A 22,950-nucleotide genomic window follows, 5' to 3' on the forward strand; every position below is an offset into this window, starting at 1 on the left:
CTTTAAACTGTCTTGAATATCAAATTATCTGGGTTTTGTTTTTCTTTTGGGTTTTTTAGCAGGGGGAGGGTTTGAGACCTGGTTTCTCTGTTTAACAGTCCTAGCTGTCCTGGAACTCGCTCTGTAGACCAGGCTGGCCTCAAACTCACAGAGATTGGCTTGCCTCTGCCTCCTGAGTGTTAGAATTAAAGGCATGTGCTACCACCACCCAAATTCTTGATGATTATTTTAAATAATTTTCAAGTGTTTCATGTATATTTGTGTGTGTGTGTGTGTGTGTGTGTGTGTGTGTGTGTGTGTGTATTCTGCTTGGTTTGCCAGTGTACACGTGAGTATGTTTTATAATTTTTAGGTAATTTGCCCTATATTTTTTTCATGTTATAGTGTTTGATTTGGAACTTTCAAGTTTCCCTGTGAAATATGCTGTATAAAATTACATCTGGGGTCCATTTGTGGCTCTGAAGATTATTTATATTGTCAGTTGATTTCAGTCCTCGTGTCCATCCGTCCGTCCATCCCACCCCCATACCCCCCACACCCCTGTCCTGGGGATTGAACACAGCTTTGCACATATTTGGTAAACACTGCACACCTGAACAGCACACACCCCATCCCTTGATTTCAGTGTATTTGTTTTTATTTTTAAAATTGGTGTATATGAGCACATGGATGCTTGTGTACACCCATGTTGAGTTATTCCCCTTTCACTTTCCATTTCACAGTTTCTATATTTTGTTTTTCGTGTTTGCACGCGTGTGCTCAAGTGTGTGCATGTGTGTAGACAAGCTGTTTGGGGATGCATATAGAAGTTTGAAGTTAATGTTGCAAATCATCTTGAATGCTCTTCCTTTCACCTTACTTATTGAAGCAAGGTCATTTTAACCTAGATCTCACCAGTTTGGCTAGTTACTAACCAATTTGTGGAGATCTCATCTTAACCTTATGAGACAGAAATTACAGGCAAGTTTACCACACTCAACCTGGCAATTAAGTGTGTTCTGGGGATCTAAACTCCAGCTCTTGTTCTTGCAAAGCAAGCACTTTAACTACTGAGCTATCTCCTCACCCCACATCAGTTTTGAGACAGGTTCTCTCACTGAACCTGAAGCTCACTGCTTGGTTAGGCTGACTGGTGAGCCAGTGAGCTTTGGTGATTCACTTGTCTTTTGCTTCACCATGCTGAGGTGGTAAACATACTCAGTGGTACCTGGCTTTTATATGGGTGCTGGGGAATTGGAACTCAGATCCTCTTTCTCAGCAAGGGCTCTTAACCCTTTGAGCCATCTCTCCAATTTCCCTGTTGTGGTACTTTCTCCCCAGGGTGCTCCTGAGGAGTGAGGGATAAGAGATTTAGATAGGATAGAGGGGAGAGAAACAGATAGAAACACAGGAGAGCCTCGGGAGGGCCTGGATCCTTATCCACCGGCCCCTTCTGTCTCTTCTAACGGGTTTTTTTTTTTTTTTTAAGGAATGCCAAGGGGCAGGGCAAAAGACCTCTCCTTGCTAGATCAAAGCATACCATACATCCAAGTGCAGACCCTTCCAAATACCTGGTAACCCACACGTGGTCAAGCAATCCTCTAGTGCAGCTCTGCTGGGTAAAGCAAGCTCAGATCTCACTAGGAAACTTTTGTGGACCTCCACACACCCTGTGTTTTGATTTTTTTTTTTTTTCCATTGAAAAGTAGCTAGGTTCCATAAGAAAATTCGTTTGCACATTTATACATTAAACCTTTTCAAAAAAAAATATTACTGAGTGAGACTCTTTGTTCATAGTACTACTAATTTATTTTCTTATTTTTATGTTTAGTTCTATTGTTTCAACACTGTTAGCCCTTATGGATGGTTTGGACAGCAGAGGAGAAATTGTGGTCATTGGCGCTACCAACAGACTAGATTCCATAGACCCTGCTTTACGAAGGCCTGGTCGATTTGACAGAGAATTCCTTTTCAGTCTACCTGACAAAGATGTAAGAAAATTTTAAATACTTTTTATTTTTAACAGTTTTGTACAATTACATCCCTTTATATGGCAGGGGTGAGGGGATAGTCAAGGAGTGTTTGTGCCACAGTGCAGGTGTAGAGGTCAGAAAACAACTTAGCCAGTTTTTTCCCTGTGCTTTGTGGGTCTGGTGGGTAGAACTCAGCTCATCAAGTTTGATTACAAGTGCCTTGATCCGCTGAGCTGTTTTCCACTCCCAGTAACAGTTCTGATAGAATAAAAAGTTGAAGACTTTAGTTTTGTATCGCGATTGTTCAAAAGTCAATAGAGGTAATCTATTATCTTTAAGCATGTCTCCCTTCCCAACTGTTCTTAAAACTGTTATAAGTTAAACATATCCTTGATGTTGTCACTTACACTTCAGTAGCTTAATGAGTCCCATTAGCTTTGGCTTCTTCCTGAACACCATTGTATTGCAGTTAGGGTAAAGGCACTTACTGCGTTTGAGAAGTATGTAATAAAATATGAATAGAGCTGGCTGGAGGGATGGCTCAGGGTTAAGAGAGCTTGCTTACATCTTTGTCAGAGGACCCAAGTTAGGTCCCCAGCACCCACATCAGGTAGCTCAGGACCACCTGTAACTCCAGCTGGGGAATCCAACACCCTCTTCTGAATCCGAAAGCAACTGTACTCAGGTGCACATACCCACTCACAGACATAATTAAATTAAAAAATATGTATTAACAAAGAAACTGAGTAGAGCTGTCAGTACTCCTAATTCTTAATGTACTCCAGGATGAACATATTTCTTAATTTTTAAATTTATATAAAGTGATGAATATAACTTGGGCACATTAAATGGAAATCTGCTTAATTTTGTTAAATGCCTACAGGTGCATCTTTTTCCTCATTTTCATGGCCTCATACTTCTATTTATATTAAGTTTTGGTTACTTTAAAATTTTAAATAATTAAAAGTAATTTAAATTGAAGCATTTCTTATTGGAGTAACTTGATTATAGATGTAAAAAATTAAAATTGAAGGTTTTATTCCCTTCCCTCCCCAGGCTCGAAAAGAGATTCTGAAGATTCATACAAGAGATTGGAATCCAAAACCACTGGACATATTCTTAGAAGAACTAGCAGAAAACTGTGTTGGTAAATATTGTTTTGAGCACAGGTGAAAAATGTTGTGTTCATTTCAAAGATGGAACAAGTTGGGTCTTGCCTTAAAGCTTAGATTTAAAAGGCTGGTGAGATGGCCTAGTGGATAAAGTTGCTTGCAGCTCAAGCCTGGTGACCTGGGTTCAGTCCCTGGAGCATACCTGAAGATGGGAGAGAATAACTTGGCTCCACAAAGTTATCCTCTGACCTCTGCATATCCATATTCACATGCAACAAAGCAACAGATTTAGCTAGATGCTGGTTTACACATATGCAGTGATAGCATTGGGGGATGAAGGTATACTGCAAGTTTATGGTCATCCTTGACTGCACAGGAAGGAAGGGAGAGCTGATCTGAAGAGAGCATGGTTCATTTGTTTTTATCTCCTTTGTGGCATGTGTTAACCTCCAAGATCCTAGACCTTAAAGTATAGATAGTTGTCCAAGTGTGGCAACATAGCCCTGTATCCCTAGCACTTGGGAGACTGAGGCAAGGTTGGCATGAGTTTAAGGCCATCTTAAGTATAGTGAGTGTCAGGTCAGCTATGTGTATGTAATGGTACTTTGTCTCAAAAAATTAAAATATAAAGATCAGAAAATTGAGGGCTAGAGAAATAGCTCAGTTGTTACAAGTACATACTGCTCTTTCAGAGGTCTCTAGTTCTATTTCCAGAACCTTAGTCAGGTGGCTCACAACTCTATAGCTCCAGCTCCAAGGAATATAACACCCCTTTCTGGCCTCCATGGGCATCTGTACTCATATGCACATACCTTCCACATAATTAAATATACATATTAAAATAAATCTTTTTAAAAATGAACAATTTGATCATTGAAGGAATTTGAAAGCAGATTAGACATGAAAATAGTGATAGCCCTGTGAATTAGATAGTATTATCATTTGACAATAAAGAATCCCCTGAAGAGTTTAAGTGAGTCTTGAAAGATCACACAGTAAATGACAAACTAGAATCTGAGCTTCCTCTGATTTTGGCCAGATGTGGTGGCACACATCTTTAATCCCATCATTCCGGATGCAAAGGCAGGTAGATCTCTGTGAGTTTGAGGCCAACTTGGTCTACATGGAGAGTTCCAGGCCAACCAGAACTACAGTGAGATCCTGTCTCAAAACAAACAAAGAAAAACAACAGAATTCTTGCTTTTAACCTTTATCCTGTACTTAGTGCTTGCATGTTTCATTCACAAGTTACTGATATGGTGAAGCCATTTAAGTTCACTTTATAGAAATTTTAGTTCCTTGTAAATATTTTACTAATATAAGACTTAATTTTTAAATTTTTCTTGAGAGTTTTGTTTGCTTTTTTCCCCCCTTGGTTGATTGGGATAGGATACTGTGGTGCAGACATTAAGTCAATATGCGCTGAAGCTGCTTTATGTGCCCTGCGTCGACGGTACCCACAGATCTATACCACCAGTGAGAAGCTACAATTGGATCTCTCTTCAATTAATATCTCAGCTAAGGATTTTGAGACTGCTATGCAGAAGATAATACCAGCTTCCCAGAGAGCTGTGACATCACCTGGACAGGCACTGTCTGCCATTGTGAAACCACTCCTGCAAAATACTGTTCATATGATCTTAGAAGCCCTACAGAAAGTATTTCCACATGTAGAAGTTGGAACCAGCAAACCTTTAAATTCAGGTATAAAACTTGATTGACCATTGAAAGAAAGAAAGTATGAATGACAAAGAAATATTACTAATGGACAGGTTTTTTATTATTATTATTATTATTATTATTTTGTAGATGTTTCTTGCCCTTTGCTAGAAAGTGATTTGGCATACAGTGATGATGATATACCATCGGTGTATGAAAATGGACTTTCTCAAAAACCCTTTAATCAGGCAAAAGAAAATTTAAATTTTCTTCATTTAAATAGGTATGTTTTCCCTGCAAGTGAATGTTTTGGTATGTAAATTCCATAAAAATAAGTGAAATTTGTTTGACAAGGTAAAAGATGCTAGCCAATCAGCTTTTTATTTGAGTTAAAATATCAGAGCTGGCAAGAGGGTTCAATTGGTGAAGTGCTTACATTTTGAACATGAAAACCTACTGTTGAGAATGGTGGTGTGTCCTTGTAATTCCAGTACTGGGGAGCCAGGATCCCTGGGACTCACTAGCCACCTAGGCTAACCTAATTGGTGAACTCCAGACCAGTAAGAGAGAGAGAGACTCAGTCTCGCTGGAGGTAGTTAGTGCTCCTGAGGATGGCACCTGAGGGTGTCCTCTAGCCTGCACCACACATGTGCACACATTAAAGAATATCAAAGTTTGGGTATGAAGAGATGGCTAAGCAGTTAAGAGCACTGGCTGCTCTTCCAGAGGACCTAGGTTCAATTCCCAGCACTCACATGGCAGCTCATAACCATCTGTAATTCCAGTTCCAGGAGACACAACATCTTCTGGCCTCCACTGTATGCAAGTGGTGCAAACATGCATTCAGTACTCATGCACATAAATTTTTTTAAAATAACAAATTTTGACCAGGTGTGGTGGCATACACCTTTAATCCCACACTTGGGAGACAGGGTTAGATGGATTTCTTAATAGTTTGAGTCCAGCCTCACCTGTATTATCGAGTTCTAGGACAGCTAGAGCTATATAGTGAAACCCTGTCTTAAAAAAGAAGAAAATTCAAAATGTGTTGTGGCTGTCATTGTGATGTAAAAGTATTCTTAAATTTGGCACAATCATTGTGAGAAACCCAGCCATGTTATAATTGGCTAGTCAAATGAGCAAGGCTTCTGAAGTTTTGTGATTGGCAATTTAAGGGAAACATTTACATTTTTCCCCAAAATACAGCTTATTAATTTTTTTCAGAAATGCCTGTTACCAACCTATGTCTTTTCGGCCAAGATTATTAATAGTGGGAGAACCAGGATTTGGACAGAGTTCTCACTTGGCACCAGCTGTCATCCATGCTTTGGAAAAATTTACTGTATATACATTAGACATTCCTGTTCTTTTTGGCATCAGTACTACAACTCCTGAAGAGACATGTTCCCAGGTAAGTTGTTTTCCAGCCAGCGAGTTATAAAGTAGTCATTCAGAGACAAAGTTCAGAGTTGACTCCAGTTTTGAACTTCAACTAAAAAAAACCAAAAAACAAAAACCTGACTTAAAGCTTACAAAATAGAAGTGTATAATTGCTTAGTTATTAAATAGTATATATTTTATTTCTCGCATCTACCACTTAACATCCGTATGACCTTGGGCGAGTTATTAGCTCTCTCTACTTCATTTTTTCCTCTTTGCAAGGTGTGATATAATTTGGCTGTTGTGAGAATTGAAGTTCTTTAGACAATGACTGTTCTTTAGTCCACAAATATTCTATTTGTTTATCAAATGTTTCTGTTGTTGATATGTTTTGATTTAATTGGTGAATGTAAAACTATTTTATATTTGCATACTTGTTTAACCTTGGTTATACAGCAGAATAGTCTTATAGTTTTCTTGGCCTGTTTCCATGGTGATTGAATAAATTGTTTTCCCCCAAATGAGCTTTTATTAAACATTTTAAAAGAGTTGTGAGGGTTTTTCGAAAGAAGCATTCAAGAAATTTGAAGGTTTTATGTGAAAATTCTGGGAAGTTGTTTGGGCACTAGTATTACTAATGTGCTGACTTTAAAACCAAATATTTTTTGTTTTATTAGACGATTCGTGAAGCTAAGAGAACAGCACCCAGCATAGTCTATGTCCCACATATCCACTTGTGGTGGGAAATAGTTGGACCAACACTCAAAGCCACATTTATGACATTATTGCAGAATATACCTTCATTTGCTCCAGTTTTACTACTTGCCACTTCTGACAAACCATATTCTGCTTTGCCTGAAGAGGTAATTTATGGGGGGGATTTGCTATTATTTAAGTTTTCTTATGCCAAAATAAAAACACTGTAAAATGTCTAGTGCTACTGAAGTAAATGAAACATAAGAAATAGTCTTATCAGATACACCATTGTTAGCTGTTTGTGTTGTGTGCTCACTGTTAAGAATGTACATGTCTGGTAAGGAGATACATATTTTTTTCTGTTACAGAAATAGTGTTATATGACAAACTGTTCTGCTACATTTACCTTCCAATGTGCCTTTTTTTTTTTTAAGATTTATTTATTTATTATGTATGCACTGTTCTGTCTGCTGCAAGTATGTCTGCAATTATGCCTGCAAACTAGAAGGGGGCAACAGATCTCATTAGGGATGGCTGTGAGCCACCATGTGGTTGCTGGGAATTGAACTTAGGACCTCTGGAAGAACAGCCTCTGAGTCATCTCTCCAGCCCCTCTGTGTCTTCTTTTTTTGTTACTGTTTTTCAAGATGGTTATTTTGCATAACCCTGGCTGGCTTGGAACTCACAGAGATCCACATGCCTCTGCCTTCCAAGTGTTTAGATTAAAGGCATGTGCCACCACCACTGGCCTTCAGTGTGTCTTCTGAATTAATCAGTATTTAACTAATCTTCTTCCTTTATGAGTTGCATGTTCTTGTTCGTTATCTTGTAATGAGTTATAACTTATGAGTTAAATCCCTGGTGATAGGTTAGCTATTATTTTGGTTGTTGGTTTTTTCTGTTTTTCTTTTTCTTTCTTGCTTTTCTTTTCTTTTTTTTTTTTTTTTTTTTTTTTTTGAGTCAATGTCTCCCTTTGTAGTCCTGGCTGTCCTAGAACTGTAGACCAGGCTGGGCTTGAACTCAGAAATCTGCCTGTTTCTGTCTCTTGGTGAGAAGCATTGAAGATAATGAGATTACACTTTTGGCAACAAGTATAAATTTTGGGTTTGTTGTTGTTGTTCTGTTTTTTTTCCCTTGGGGGAGGGGGTGCCAGACATCAAATAGAGTGCCTAGTACATGCTAACCACATACTCTACCACTGAGCTATAGTTCTAGCAAAAATGTTTTGTTTTTTTTTAACTATTTCTTAGTCTTTGAAAGTTTCGTGTTTTTATACAATGTATATTGATGATATCCACCTACTATTACCTGCCACCTACCTCATCTACCTCTCAATTTCATGACTTGACCTTCTGAGCCTAATTATTGCTGTTCATGTATACGTGGGTGTGTGACCATCCACTAAGGCATGAGCATTCCAGTGTCTGTCTTCTCAGAAGAAGATGACCTCCCTCAACAGCCATCCAATGCTAATAGTTTATCCAATAGGGAGAGCCTCAGAGGTACCTCCCCCATTCATTCTGGAATTTTGATGAGCAGGTGACCACATCTATTGTGAGTTGATGTGTGCAACTGCTACATCATGCCCCCAAATTAGAATTTCATAGTTCTCCCTATATGCGGGCTCTTTCCACTTCCTCTTCTTTCCAGTTCCCTGAGCATTGAATGATGACCCCATATGTAGCTGAATACTCAGTTGCTTATACTCAGCACTTGGACTAGTTATGAATTTGTGCATTAAGCTCTACCCACTGTATAAAGCTTCTCTGACCGAAGTTGAGAGCTGTATAAATCTATAGGTATAGACATGAATGTTTAGAATGCATTTTGACAACATAGCTGTTTAGCAAAACAATAGTAGGTTCCCCACTAAGGCCTATGATCTTTTTCAATTCTAGACTTTTGATCAGGTTTACAATACCAGACACTAAATCTCTTCTGTAGAGCAGATCTTATATTCAGTCAGATAGTATTGGGTTAACCCTATAACCATCATGTCACTATTGTGTCAGTGGGTATATCTTGCTTCAGGTCAGTGTTGTAGTGGGTCCAGTCCTGGATAAGAAGACTATTTATGCTTTCTCCCTTAGCTGCCTATATAGCACCTTCTGGCACTATGTAAGCTAGCCAGTAAGTAGAGTTTCCTAAGAGTTTTCAGGTTGTTGTCTTTTGACATTGATGTCTTATGTTTACTTAATTGAGTGATGCCTTCAGCAGTAGAGTCTTATCATCTAGTTATGGTACACAAACCAAACCAAGAGCAATGGCCATGGTTTGTAGGGTTTTGTTTGTTTTGTTTTTGTTCCTTTGAGGCCTTCCTGACCAATAATTTGTAGGGAGATACCATGTGTCTGGCACTGAGATTTTCATTTTACTGCTTTATCTTCTGGGAGCAGTATTGTTCACTCATAGAGGGTACTTCTGTTCAAACTCCCATTTTTGTAACCTAAATTCAGTGAAATATATTCCAGTACATTTTGTAAGGGTGTGGCACAAAATGAGGAATTGCTTTTTGTTTTTTGCTGTTTTTTTCAAGGCAGGGTTTCTCTGTGTAGCCCTGGCTGTTCTGGTACTTGCTCTGTAGATCAGGCTGGCCTGGAACTTAAGAGACCACCTATCTTCTGGGTGCTGGAATTGAAGGTGTGTGATGCCACCACCTGGCAAAATTGTTTATTTGTAAATGAGTAATTTGTATGGGTATAAATAAATCATTCAGCTTTGAACTTTCTTGTTTTTAGTGAATCATTGATTAGACCATAATGTATATAAAGATAGTGTTTCATTTTTTACACTTGGTGGTGTAAGTGCTGGGCTTATCTCTGATAGAGCACTTGAATACAACATACCCAAGTCCCTGGCTTCGATCCCTATGACCTGAAAAAGAGAAAAGTGCTCATAAGTAGGATAGCTATGTCATAACATGAACACTATTGGATTCTCATAATTCATCATGGACTGCAAATAATGTCATCAGTGAAATAGAAAATTTTATAAATCCCCAAATGACACTGCAGTGGGATTAGGCTGATAAAGGTAATAATTAAATTTGTACATGAATTTGAAAGATGGAAATGATGTGCTCTGAATTAGTGCCAAGAAGAACTTGAAGGAACTCTTGGACAATTCTAGTTTTCTTACTAGGTAGCCCTAGCTGGGCTGGAATTCCTATGTAGACCAAGCTGTCCTTGAACTAATTCACAGAGTACTAGGATCAAAGACACATACCACCACACCTAGTGACATTTCTATTGTCTACAAATATTGGCTTTTGTGAATAATGCTATCAGTTATTGGTGTATAGATATCTTTACATTGTCCCTTTCATTTCTTTTGAATGTATACCTAGAAGTGGAATTGTTTGATCACATAGTAATTTTTTGTAAAACCATGTTTCCCACAATGGTTGAACCATTTTTCATTCCTCCACTTTTCAGCAATACTTGTTTTTGAGTCAGTATTCTTTTAGAACACTGATTCCCTTTTCATGTCTTAACATCTTACGTTAGGTTGTGAGAGTTAATTGAATAACCTCAGTAAGCCCTTTACATAAATTATAACAACAGTTACTATATTCTAGTTGGATTCTTGAATTCTAAAGATGATCTGATGTTTAGTTACTAATCTAGCACACGTATATCCATACTTAATTCTGTATGTATGGGTGCCCTGCCTGCTTGCATGTTTGTGTGCCACATGTGTGCAGTGCCTGTAGAGGCCAGAAGAGGGCACTGGTCCCTTGGAACTGGAGGTACAGATGGTTGTTAGCTGCATGGTGATGCTGGGAATCAGACCTGGATCCTCAGGAAGAGCTGCAAGTGCTCTTAACCACTGAGCCATCTCTCGGTCCTCTGTCTCCTTTAAAAGACGAATATTTAATTTTTTTATTAGAAATATGTGTTTAACATACTGTTAGATTAACTGCAGTAATGTACATTGTGTATTTGCATATATGTATATTCTTTATGTGTTACTTTTTTTTTTTAAGGTACAAGAATTGTTTACCCATGATTATGGAGAAATTTTTAATGTCCAGTTACCAGATAAAGAAGAACGGACCAAATTTTTTGAAGACTTAATTTTAAAACAAGCTGCAAAGCCTCCTGTGTCAAAAAAGAAAGCAGGTTAGTTATCTCAGCTAATAGACAATAATTTTAAGAAAATGGAACTAAATAATAGCTAATATAGTTGACATCTACCTGATAGCACAAACCCAAACCCTCAGTTATGAGGGTGACATGTTTACTATTTAAAATACCTCTGCTTCCTGGTAAAATGGACTAAAACTTCTTAAGGCTCATAAGATGTTTCATAGAATAGCCCCAACCTGTCCTTCCAGGCTCATTTTGGGAACTATCTATGTTTTCTCTTTTAAAGATTTATTTTTAATTGTCTGGAGGTATACACACATGAGAGCTGGTGCCAGTGAAGGCCAAAATAGGGTGGTTGAATCCCTTGGAGCTGGAGTTTTAAGCAGTTTGAGCTGCCTGATTTGAGTTCTAGGAACTGAGTGCAGATCCTCTGTGAGATCAGGATGTGGTCTTAACCACTGAGCCACCTCTCTATCTCTGGTACTGTATTCTTACCTATACTACCAGCACCTCTCTGTTAAAACAAAACAAAAACTATCCTTAAAATACACACAGCATCGCAGTTTCACTTCTGGTTCTTGTAAAGCTTCTATCTTTATCCCTCATTGCTGCTTAAAGAGCTACTTAACTTGGGACTAGAGTTACAGATATCGGTGCTGGGAATGAATCCAGGTCCTCTGCAGGATCGACAGATGCTCTTAACTCCTGAGCTCTCTTGAGAAAGGGCTCCCCTCATTTCTCCTCCTCCTCCTCCCCTTCCTCCTCTTTTCTTTTCTTCTCTTTTGGTTTTTCAAGACAAGCTTTATCTGTGTGGCCTTGACTGTCCTAGAACTCATTCTGTAGACCAGGCTGGCCTCACTAATGGAGATCTGCCTGCCTCTGCTCCTGCATGCTAGGATTAAAGGCATGGGCTACCACTACCCGGCTTTCTTTCTTTCTTTCTTTCTTTCTTTCTTTCTTTCTTTCTTTCTTTCTTTCTTTCTTTATTTATTTATTTATTTATTTATTTATTTATTTATATTTTAGATTTATTTATTATGTATACAGTGTTCTGTCTGCATGTATGCCTGCAGGCCAGAAGAGGGCACCAGATCTAACTACAGATGGTTGTGAGCCACCATGTGGTTGCTGGGATTTGAACTCAGGACCTCTGGAAGAGTAGCCACTGCTTTTAACCTCTGAGCCATCTATCCAGCCCCACATTTTCTTTTTTTTTTTTTTTTTGAGACAGGGTTTCTCTGTGTAGCTTTGCGCCTTTCCTGGAACTCACTTGGTAGTCCAGGCTGGCCTCAAACTCACAGAGATTCGCCTGGCTCTGCCTCCTGAGTGCTGGGATTAAAGGCGTGCGCCACCACCGCCCGGCCCTCTCATTTCTTTTAATCCTGTGTATTCATTGTCTTATTTTCTTAAAGGAAATTAAAATTTGATATATTTGGAGCATCACATATTTTTTCATTAGTCTATAAACTAAAGACTTTGTAGTTACAATATTCTTGTTTTAGGAATAATGTATTTTCAAAGTTTGCAAATTTTTCTGGAGTGCATGTAGGGATAGAGATTGTGGGAGTATTTTTCTAAATTTTTGGTTTCCTATCAGTTGTAAGGAAAATAACCCCTCAAAGCCTTGTTCTATTTGCATTGAGTCATTTGTTTCCCTCCATTTTGGGGAGGCTGTTAACTAAACTCTTCCGTCCTTGTGAAGTTTTGCAGGCCTTAGAGGTGCTCCCAGTGGCACCACCACCCGAACCAAGACCGCTGACAGCAGAAGAAGTTAAACAGCTGGAGGAACAAGAAGAAGACACGTTTAGAGAACTCAGGATTTTCTTAAGAAATGTCACACATAGGCTTGCTATTGATAAGCGATTCCGAGTCTTTACCAAGCCTGTTGACCCTGATGAGGTACTGATCTCCTCTTTGGATGAGATATGTTTAAGCCGTAATGATAGAAAAGCAGAAAGTTTGAATAGTAGTTCATGTAGGTGTCCTGCTGTCCTGAACTTGTTTTCTCTGTATGGACACATGAACTAGTGTCTTGAGTATGTATAGACTTGAAGAACTATCTAATATATTTCCTTTGTTGCAGAGAATTAATAGTTAGCTTTTATACCCAGCTAGACAAAAGGAATTTGAGAATGTTTTAATTCCACATGGTATTACCATTATTTATAGAATGAAAATTGAGCTTAGAGTCAGGCTTTTTGGTTTTTGAAACAGGGACTTGCTTTGTAGTCCAAGCTGGCCTGGAATTTGCTGTGTAGTCTAGGCCACTGTGGAACTCAACATCCTCCTGTTTTAGTGTCCTGAGTGCTGGAATTACAGGCTTGTGTCGCAGTAGTTTGCAGAGTTCTAAGTCAACATTGAAGGATGGGTGACAGTTACATAAGGAAAGAAATGGTGGATATTACTGGAAAATATAACTGACCAAGAATAGGAGTAAATATAATGCAGAAATAGGTTAAAATAGAATGAAAGTATTCATATAAATATTTATACTATTTCCTCTGTACTAAGTGATTTGGTCATTTGCTTGAATTTTAGGTGCCTGATTATGTCACTGTAATAAAGCAACCAATGGACCTTTCATCTGTAATCAGTAAAATTGATTTACATAAGTATCTGACTGTGAAAGACTATTTGAGGGATATTGATCTAATCTGTAGTAATGCTTTAGAATACAATCCAGATAGAGATCCTGGAGGTGAGCATTAGTGAATTCCTTTTCAGGGGGTGGTGTGGGGGCTACCAACATTTAATGAGGGTTGATGGTTGGTTGGTTGGTTGGTTGGTTGGTTGGTTTTTCAAGTTAGGTGTTGTATTAATATTTTACATTAAAAAAATACCATGTAATTCTCATAGTAGCCTTATCCCATTCTACAGCTGAGAAAGGTATGGTTTAGGAAGATTAAAACTTTGCTTGGAGTCACAGTGCCAGGAAAGGATAAGGGCAGAATTTGAATGCCTGTGTTTTGTTTTGTTTTTTTCACTGAAGTCCCCAAATATTAACCACATAATATATCCTTTAATGTAGTGGTTGTTAGCCTTTAATACAGTTCCTCATGTTGTGACCCCCCAACCATAAAATTATTTCGTTGCTGCTTCATAACTGTAATTTTGCTATTGAAATGTAATGTAAATATTTGATATGCAGGATATCTGATATGCAGCCCCCTGTGGGGTTGTGACCCACCAGTTGAGAACCACTACTCTAATGAGACAAAATAGCTTGTTTATGCTTTCTGAAAGTGGAAAGATAAACACTAATAGAATGGATTTCAAAGTATTCCCTTTTTAAGATTTAAAAGCATTTTTTTAATGGTTTATTTACCCTTATTTTATGTGCATTGGTATTTTGCCTGCATGTATATCTGTATGAGAGTGTCTAATCCCCTGGAACTGGAGTTACAGACAGTTGTGAACTGCCATGTAGGTTCTGGGAATTGAACCTGGGTCCTTTAGAAGAGCAGCCAGTGCTCTTAACTGAGCCATATCTCAAGCCTCTCAAAATGTTCTTTTAGTTAAAACACACCTTTTTGCTGTTTTGGGACAGCCCTGACTGGCCTCAAAGTTAGGGTAATCCTGTCTCTGCCTCTCAAGTGCTGGGATTACAGGCATGTGTTGTTATGCTTGGATACATTTATATTACATAAATAATAGAGTATAATGCTTACCTAATATTAATAGTAATATTAAAAGTGTGTGTCCAAAGATATATATGTGTTGAGTTAATTGGACTATCATTAGACCTCTAAAAGGTGGTACTTACAAATTAGAGTGATTTATGCAGGTAACTATTAAAAGTTCCTTTTGTTCTTTTGGGGGTAGTTTGTTTCTAACAGGGTCTCACAGTGTAGCCCTTGTTGGCCTAAAACTCAGAGATCTGCCTACCTCTGCTTTCCCAGGGTTGGGATTAAAGAATGCTAGCCCCATGTTAATATTAATATGGTGTAGCTCAGGTTGACCTTGACCTGGCTTCAGTTAAGAATGACCTGCTTCCCCTTTTCAGTCTCCTATGCTGGCATTAAAGGTATATTTGAAGAGTTCCTTAAAATAATTGAAAGCACACTGAACTATATATCCCTCTCCCTTTTTTTCTGATATCTTTTTTTTTTTTTTTTTTTTGGTTTTTTTTTTTCGAGACAGGGTTTCTCTGTGTAGCTTTGCGCCTTTCCTGGAACTCACTTGGTAGCCCAGGCTGGCCTCGAACTCACGGAGATCCACCTGGCTCTGCCTCCCGAGTGCTGGGATTAAAGGCGTGCGCCACCACCGCCCGGCCTTTTTCTGATATCTTGTGGGGGAATCTTTTTTTTTTTTTTTGGTTTGGTTTGGTTTGGTTTGGTTTGGTTTGGTTTGGTTTAGTTGGTTTTGGTTTTTTGAGACAGGGTTTCTCTGTAGCTTTGGAGCCTTTCCTGGAACTCACTCTGTAGCCCAGGCTGGTCTCGAACTCACAGAAATCAACCTGCCTCTGCCTCCTGAGTGCAGGGATTAAAGGGGTGCACCACCACCGCCCAGTTTATGGGGGAATCTTAATAGAGCACAGCAATAAAATGTTTTGGGTGTTGTCTGCTATATTGAATCAGATAGCCAAATCTTTAAGTTATCACCCAAACCAGAATATAAAAGTTCTAGTAAATTTATTCATTGTAAGAAGTTAAGGAATTGTAATGATTACTATCTTTACCCAAAGTATCAAGTTTACTTTTGGAAAAATACTAAGAATTATATTTCCTCATTTCTCAGATCGTCTTATTAGGCATAGAGCCTGTGCTTTAAGAGACACTGCCTATGCAATAATTAAAGAAGAGCTTGATGAAGACTTTGAGCAGCTTTGTGAAGAAATTCAGGAATCTAGGAAGAAAAGAGGTAGGGAAATGCTTGAGCATCTGAAGATGACGCTTTGGATAAATCCTTTCATTTTTTGCATGATTTTGAGTTCTGGAAATAATTTCCAAATCCTGTCTATTTCTAAGGTTGTAGCTCCTCCAAATATGCACCATCTTATTACCACGTCATGCCAAAGCAAAACTCTACTCCTGCTGGTGAGAAAAGGTCAGATCAAGAGCAGAATGAAAAGCTAAAGGCACCTTGTACTCCTGTGGCTTGCAGCACCCCTGGTAAGGACTCTTAAGTAATCTTCATTTGTGAAGTTCTTCCATCCTCTCCCCGTGTCCTTTGTCTGCACTTTGCTTTATTAATGCAGTGAATTACATCTATTTTGCTGATATCAAGCAATGAAACTATAAAATAACCAGGTCTTTCTCTTTTCCATATAGATTTTGGCAAATACAGTTAGTTAGTTGCTCAACTACAAAGTCTTGGCGTGCTGAAGTTCTGCTCTTAACCACCCAAACACTCAGCTATCTTCCAAGGCCTATTAAATCTATTTCTGTAGTAGTCTTTCCTGTATTTTCTGTATACAGTTTACCCTGTATTCTCCCGTTGTAACTTCTGCTGAGTTTCTTCCCAAGACAAATGAAGCATGATTTTACTGTATCACCTAGACAGAATAGTGAAATTCTTTGTACTTTAGTTTCTTTCACTGTAAAGTGAAGGTGCTAATGGTAGCAAACCTCATCAGTTTACAAGTGAAATTCTGCTGGGCGGTGGTGGCGCACACCTTTAATCCCAGCACTTGGGCGGCAGAGGCAGGCGGATCTCTGTGAGTTCAAGGCCAGCCTGTTCTACAAAGTGAGTTCCAGGATAGGCGCAAAGCTACACAGAGAAACCCTGTCTTGGAAAAACAAAACAAAACAAAAAAGTGAAATTCCAATGAATTAGTATGCATAACATGCTTACAAATATGGGCAGTATATCTTAGCAGTGTGAGTGTGGGTTATTTTAAGTGTTGCCTCTTAGTTATTCAGTTTATATCACATATTGCTGCTCAACTGTTATGTTGTTGGTTTGGTTTTGGTTTTAGTTTTAGTTTTTTGTTGTTTTGTTTTTCGAGACAGGATTTCTCTGTGTGTCCCTGGCTGGCTTTGAACTCACACTGCCTCTGCTGGGATTAAAGGCATGTGCCCCTGCCACCAGGCCACTTCTCTGTCTTGTCACAGTACTTTACTTTGTCTGTATTCCAACCATATGAAAGTACTGTGGTTCTTGATTGCTTTACCTTTTCATCTTTTTTTTTTTCTCTTTTTAAACTCTTCCTTAAAATTTAGAAAATTGTTAGATATTCTTTATCTTTTTTTTCTTTTGTTACATTCCTTAAAGCTCAGTTGAAGAGGAAAGTTCGTAATAAGTCGAAGTGGCATGTAGGTAACAGAATAAAGCGAAGGAAACTTTCACAAATGAAAGACAATAGCCAAACTGCTATGAATAATCAGATCAGTGATACAGAGGAAAGTCAACATACAAGTGCAGAACCCACTGAGCTTGGCAATGCAGGAGAGTCTTCCATGGAAGAAAAGGAGAAGCAACATGCCTCTGAAAGCAACATGGACTTGAAAAATAACTCAAGTACCTCTAATACTGAGAATGAACATGAAGAATCTAATCACACTACAGAGTGTACAGAATTGAGAAAAGAAAGAGTTGGTTGCAATGGAGATGATTCTAGTTTTCAGGTTGTAGACATTGCTGATGAAAATGAATCAAAAGGTAAGTCTCACTTAAAACTAAATTCCTAAGCAAGTCATACATACCAATTCATTGTTTTTTGATGTCTTTCAGAGGAAACATGTTACCTAAGTGGAAAAATAGCATTATCTTTACTTACCCTTTCAGCTAGTAGACCAAAACACCCATGTATACATATAATACAAATAAAATCTCAAATTTTATGAAATTGAGTGCAACCACAGTGTTAGAACAAACTACTGCACAAAAGAGAAGAGAAGCCGTGCGTAAAGGGGAGGGGATGAGGAAAGAGGGAACCAAAGATGCATACACTGTTTCTTCCCAGCTTTATGCTACAAAAGGAATACTAAATGAGTAAACTCAGTGCTCAAGGTCCTAAAAAGACATTGTTCAAATAAGAGATTATACCACCAGCGCCCAGCTTATTAACTTTTTTAGTAATCAGTATCCTGTTAATTGTTGAGAGAGAGTGATGCCATCCAATGCGTTTCAAGGTACTTGTTGCAGAATACCCTGAATATTCAATTTGAAGAATACTTCTTATATTGTTTTGGTTCTGGCAGGGTTTGTTTGTTTGCTTTAAGACAAAGTTTTACTAAGTAGCTGCAACTGGCCTAGAACTTATTTTGTAGACCAGAATGGTTTCAAAGATCATCTGCTTCTGCCTCCTGAGTACTGGGATTAAAGGCAGGCACTACCACACCCAGCTAAATATTTCTTATACCGTATGCTGTTTTGTTTGTTTTGTTTTGTTTTTTTTAGTGTAAATGGCATGTCATAATCTTATTTTTTTTATTATTATTAAGAGATTTTCTGTTCATTTTACATACCAACCACAGATTCCCCTCACCTCCCTCCCCCACCCCCAACCCCCAACCCCACCCATTCCCACCTCCTCCAAGGCAAGGTCTCCCATGGGGAGTCAGCAGAGCCTGGTACATTCAATTGAGGCAGATCCAAGCCCCGCCCTCTGTACCAAGGCTGTGCAAGGTGCCCCACCGTAAGCACTGGGCTCCAAAAAGCCCACTCATGCACCAGGGACGGGTCCTGATCCCACTGCCTGGGGATCCCTTAAACAGGTCAAGCTAAACAACTGTCTTGCCTATCCAGAGGGCCTAATCCAGTACCATGGGGGCTCCACAGCTATTGATTCACAGTTCGGCATGTCATAATCTTACAACAAAAAGATTAACCCAGAATCAGTGCTTATATCCTAAGTACATGTGGGAGGCCAGCTGGGAGACTGACTCCCACATTTTACCCCAGGATACTCTTGAGGAGTGAGGGATAAGAGATTTAGATATAAGGATAGAGGGGAGAGAAACAGCTGGAACACAGGATAGCCTCAGGAGGGCCCGGATCCTTATCCACCAGCCCCTCTGTCTCTTCTAAAGGACTATTTATAGGAATGCCAAGGGTGGAGCAAAAGACCTCCCCCTAGCTCAGCCTAGTGTAGACCCTTCAATCACCTGGAAACCAAGCACTTGGTTGAGCAGTCTTCTAATGCAGCCTTGCTGGTAAAGCAAGCTCAGATCTCACTAGGAAACCTTTGTGAGCCTCCACAAGTACATATTCTGTTATTATTGTAGTTATTATTTGCCTTAGGCGTTATGGTTGTGAACCAAATAATTGTTTGATTTTTCGCTTTAGAAATGTGTATTCTGCGAATGACTCGAGCTAGGCGTTCCCAGGTGGAACAGCAGCAGCTCATCAGCGTGGAGAAGGCTCTGGCGATTCTCTCTCAGCCTACACCCTCACTTGTTGTCGACCATAAGCGGTTAAAAGTATGTTAAGCTGAAATCATAATGCTTTCACTAGGCATTTTTCTCTTCCTTACACACTGGATTGTAGGCTAATAGATTAGCTACATACAGATTCCTCTTAGCTTCCTTGTCCTTCAGAAAAAGCTCTTCTGAACTGTAGAGCTGGCTCAGAGGTTAAGAGCTCTGGCTGCTCTTCGGGACCTAGTTTTAATCCTTGCACCCATATGGTGGCTTAACGAATGCCTTTAACTTCAGTCCGCTGGGATCCAGCGCCCTTGCCTCTGGGCAGTAGGCATGCACATAGCATACCTTAAATATTTAAGTAAATAGGGTTTTTTGTTTTGTTTTGTTTTTTTGTCTGGAGGAGTTTGTGTATACAGTTGAAATGAGCAACTTATGCTGTAGTTTGGGGATAATACGAGTTCCCCAGGGCCAAGGCTGGTGTCACAGAATGAAGGAAATGTGAAAGAGTCATTGCTAGAAGCTGCCATGTCTCAGCAGTGGCTTAGTCTGCCCATATGCTGCCTTTATAACAGTTCGCTAAGCATTCAGAATTAAAAATCTTGTTGCAAGGAATTAATCTGGCACATATAAATCCTTGTTTTCTTTTAGAATCTTTTGAAGACTGTTGTTAAAAAAAGTCAGGAGTATAATATAGTCCAACTGGAAAACTTGTATGCAGTAATCAGCCAGTGTATCTATGAGCATCGCAGGGACTATGACAAAACGGCACTTGTCCAGGTAAAGTTTTGACTTAAAACTGTTTTTGTTGTTTATTTTGAGACAGGATCTCTCCATGTAGCACTAATTGTCTGGAACTCATTATGTAGACCAGGCTGACCTCAAACTCAGAGATCCACCTACTTCTGACTCCCCAGTGTGGGATTAAAGGTGTGTACCCCCATGCTTGGCTAACCTGAAACATTTTATGTTCCTTTTGCCATATAATGACTGAAGCCTTTAACTTATAAAAATTTAAAGACCAACCAAGGTGCAGTGACACACACTTGTAATCCCAATATCTAGAGTGTAAACAGAAGGATCGTCTTTTGCTATATAGCATGTTCAAGGCCAGCTTGGCTACAAAAAAAAACAAAAAAAAAACAAACAAAAAAACTGTCTCAAAGACTTTTTTTTCTTTTTTTTTTTTTTTTTTTTTTTTTTTGGTTTTTCAAGACAGGGTTTCTCTGTGTAGCTTTACGCCTTTCCTGGAACTCACTCTGTAGCCCAGGCTGGCCTCGAACTCACAGAGATCCGCCTGCCTCTGCCTCCCGAGTGCTGGGATTAAAGGCATGCGCCACCACCGCCTGGCTCAAAGACCATTTTTATGTGAAGATTATGGATTCACAAGCTTGGTGTATCATAAGTCTAGAACTTCACTAGGTTGGCTTTATAATAACAAATAGCTCCATAGTATCAATAAAACTGAAAAATGTTTTGTGTATTTTAATGTAGATATGTAACTTTTTTTTTTTTTTTTGAGATGGAGCTTCTCCATGTAGTTTTGGTGCCTGTCCAGGATCTCGCTCTGTAGACCAGGCTGGCTTCGAACTCACAGATCCACCTAGCTCTGCCTCCCAAGTGCTGAGATTAAAGGCGTGCACCACTGCTGCCTGGCAGTAACTTCTTTTAAAATAGACTTTTACTCCTAAGATAAATTTTTAAGGCGGGTATGGTGATGTACACCTGGAATCACAAGTTTAGTTCAATCTGGTGACATAGTAAGACCCTTTCTCAAAAATAAAGATAGCCAACTTGTCTTTACTTGATCTTTATAGAAGGTATAGGAATATTAATTTTTAAAAATAAATGTTGGAGGCTACTTATGTTACCAGTCATTTTATATTTCTATAAAATATAAAATGTTAACCTGTGATATACCCACCTAGTATATGGGGAGGGGGTGTGTGTATTTAGTATACTAGGATATGTACATGCTATGTATAGAATACTTTTGTTTACATTGTCTATGTGTACCAATAACTTACGAGATATTTACATGAATAATTAATATTCTTAAGGGTATTTTTTAAAAAATGAAATTATGTTTTTAGCTTTTTTCAATATTGAAACTTAGCTATTTTTCTTTCCTGCCTTTTATATAGAAAATGGAGCAAGCAGTAGAAAACTTCAGTTGTTCCAGATCATGATGCCATTGCTTCAAGTATTTTTATATTCAGTTCCTATTTAATTGTCTTCAGATATGTCTACATAACTAATGCAAGATAAGATGAAATCTTGCATCTTCAAGAAAAGATTAAAATAGTAAAAGTATTTTAAATTTCCTGATATTTATGTACATGTGGTAAGATAACTGATAAGTCTTGGATGTTTGTTTGAGCAAAACACTGTAACAATAGTAATATTTCAAGTTTGGCCAGATCTTAAGCTATTTTGGTAATTAATGTTTTGTCGCATTTAGTAATAATTTAGCAGCATTGGATTTGTTGTTAGCTGAAGCACTTTTAACTTGACCATTCCTAGTAGATTACTATGTCAGACCAGAATTATATCTGTTGTAGTTTTGCCATCTCTGTCTTTGTTTCCCTTTAATGCCATTCTCTCATCTGCCAAAATTCAAATTGTGATCTGCAAGGGGGCCTCAAATACAATTCTGTACTGAGTATAAAAATTAATGTTTTCAGATTTTTATAATTCTAGTTTGGGTTAATAAAGGTTTAAAACTTACCGTTTGCTTTGTAATTACATACAAAACAAATGGATTAGTGACTAGTTTTTGTATTTGACAACTCTTGATCTTTCTACCATTGTATTTAGGTTATATTCTATAAATACTTTTATATGCATATATGACTATAAATGTAAATTTTGTATTACTGATACCAAAAATACATTTCTTTCTTAAAGTTGAAACCATTTGCTTCTATTCACTCACTATTCGGTAGGACATGAAAACCTTTGCTTGCAGAACAGCATCTGTTGGAAAGCTTGTTTGAGAGGAATAGAAAATGGTAACTAAAGTGAGAGAGAGGCTATGGTTGTTGGTGAGGTAATGGTAAGGAAGGAACCCCGGGCCCAGATCCCAGGCCCAGTGTACACTAAGCACACGCCTAGCTCAAAAGTTTAGGTTTTAGTATAGTTGTATTATGTGGATATTTAAAAGATTTCTAAGATTCAGTAATTTGGATACTTTAATTAGTAGATGCTGCCTTATATACCTATTAAAAATGCCAAACACCAATAACATTTGAACATGTCCATATTGCTAAAGATAATATTGTACAAGTTGAGCGTGATTGTGTACATCTGTGATCTCAGCCCTGGAGGCAGACAGGAAGATCAGGAGTTCAGGGTCATCATTAGCTACATAGTAAGTTTGAGGCCAGCCTGGCTACTTGAGACTATCTGAAAACAAGTAAATAAATAAATAAACAAAAAGGGTTATGCTTAACAGTTTTTATTGAAGTTTATTATAATTTATTTCAGATGTATCCTTTCATTGTGCATCTTGTATAATAAATTTTAAAGTTGAAAACTTAATTTGTTTTTAGTTCTTACTTTAGAAAAACATTGTGTGAGTGTGTATTCATCATAACACATATGTGGAGGTCAGAAGACAATTCTGTGGAGTCTTTCTTTCCTTCCACCTTTACATGAATTCTAGGGATCAAACTAGGTTATTTGACTTTATGGTAAGTGCCTCTATCTGTAGCTAGAGTTTTCCTGCCTGACCCACAGTCAGGACAAATCTCTCTCACCT

General features: G+C 38.4%; 1 protein-coding gene across 3 annotated transcripts in view; it reads left to right on the forward strand.

The window, feature by feature from the left end:
- Nucleotides 1-22,730, forward strand: part of Atad2 (ATPase family AAA domain containing 2) — a 48,953-nt gene extending 26,223 nt beyond the window's left edge. For 2 of the 3 annotated variants that reach the window (XM_059247178.1, XM_059247180.1), the window contains 15 exons: nucleotides 1,811-1,970; nucleotides 3,009-3,099; nucleotides 4,454-4,768; nucleotides 4,874-5,006; nucleotides 5,948-6,134; nucleotides 6,781-6,966; nucleotides 10,785-10,920; nucleotides 12,590-12,786; nucleotides 13,426-13,585; nucleotides 15,625-15,747; nucleotides 15,855-15,998; nucleotides 17,101-17,487; nucleotides 19,117-19,250; nucleotides 19,842-19,970; nucleotides 21,335-22,730. In XM_059247178.1, the coding sequence (XP_059103161.1) occupies nucleotides 1,811-1,970; nucleotides 3,009-3,099; nucleotides 4,454-4,768; nucleotides 4,874-5,006; nucleotides 5,948-6,134; nucleotides 6,781-6,966; nucleotides 10,785-10,920; nucleotides 12,590-12,786; nucleotides 13,426-13,585; nucleotides 15,625-15,747; nucleotides 15,855-15,998; nucleotides 17,101-17,487; nucleotides 19,117-19,250; nucleotides 19,842-19,970; nucleotides 21,335-21,379 (2,527 nt within the window). In that variant the 3' untranslated portion in view covers nucleotides 21,380-22,730. The remainder of the gene's footprint in view (nucleotides 1-1,810; nucleotides 1,971-3,008; nucleotides 3,100-4,453; nucleotides 4,769-4,873; nucleotides 5,007-5,947; nucleotides 6,135-6,780; nucleotides 6,967-10,784; nucleotides 10,921-12,589; nucleotides 12,787-13,425; nucleotides 13,586-15,624; nucleotides 15,748-15,854; nucleotides 15,999-17,100; nucleotides 17,488-19,116; nucleotides 19,251-19,841; nucleotides 19,971-21,334) is intronic. The other variant, XM_059247179.1, reaches the window with a different exon arrangement.
- Nucleotides 22,731-22,950: the final 220 nt, after the last annotated feature.

The sequence above is a fragment of the Peromyscus eremicus genome, chromosome 20, assembly GCF_949786415.1.
Source record: "Peromyscus eremicus chromosome 20, PerEre_H2_v1, whole genome shotgun sequence".
Classification (NCBI taxonomy): Eukaryota; Metazoa; Chordata; class Mammalia; order Rodentia; family Cricetidae; genus Peromyscus; species Peromyscus eremicus.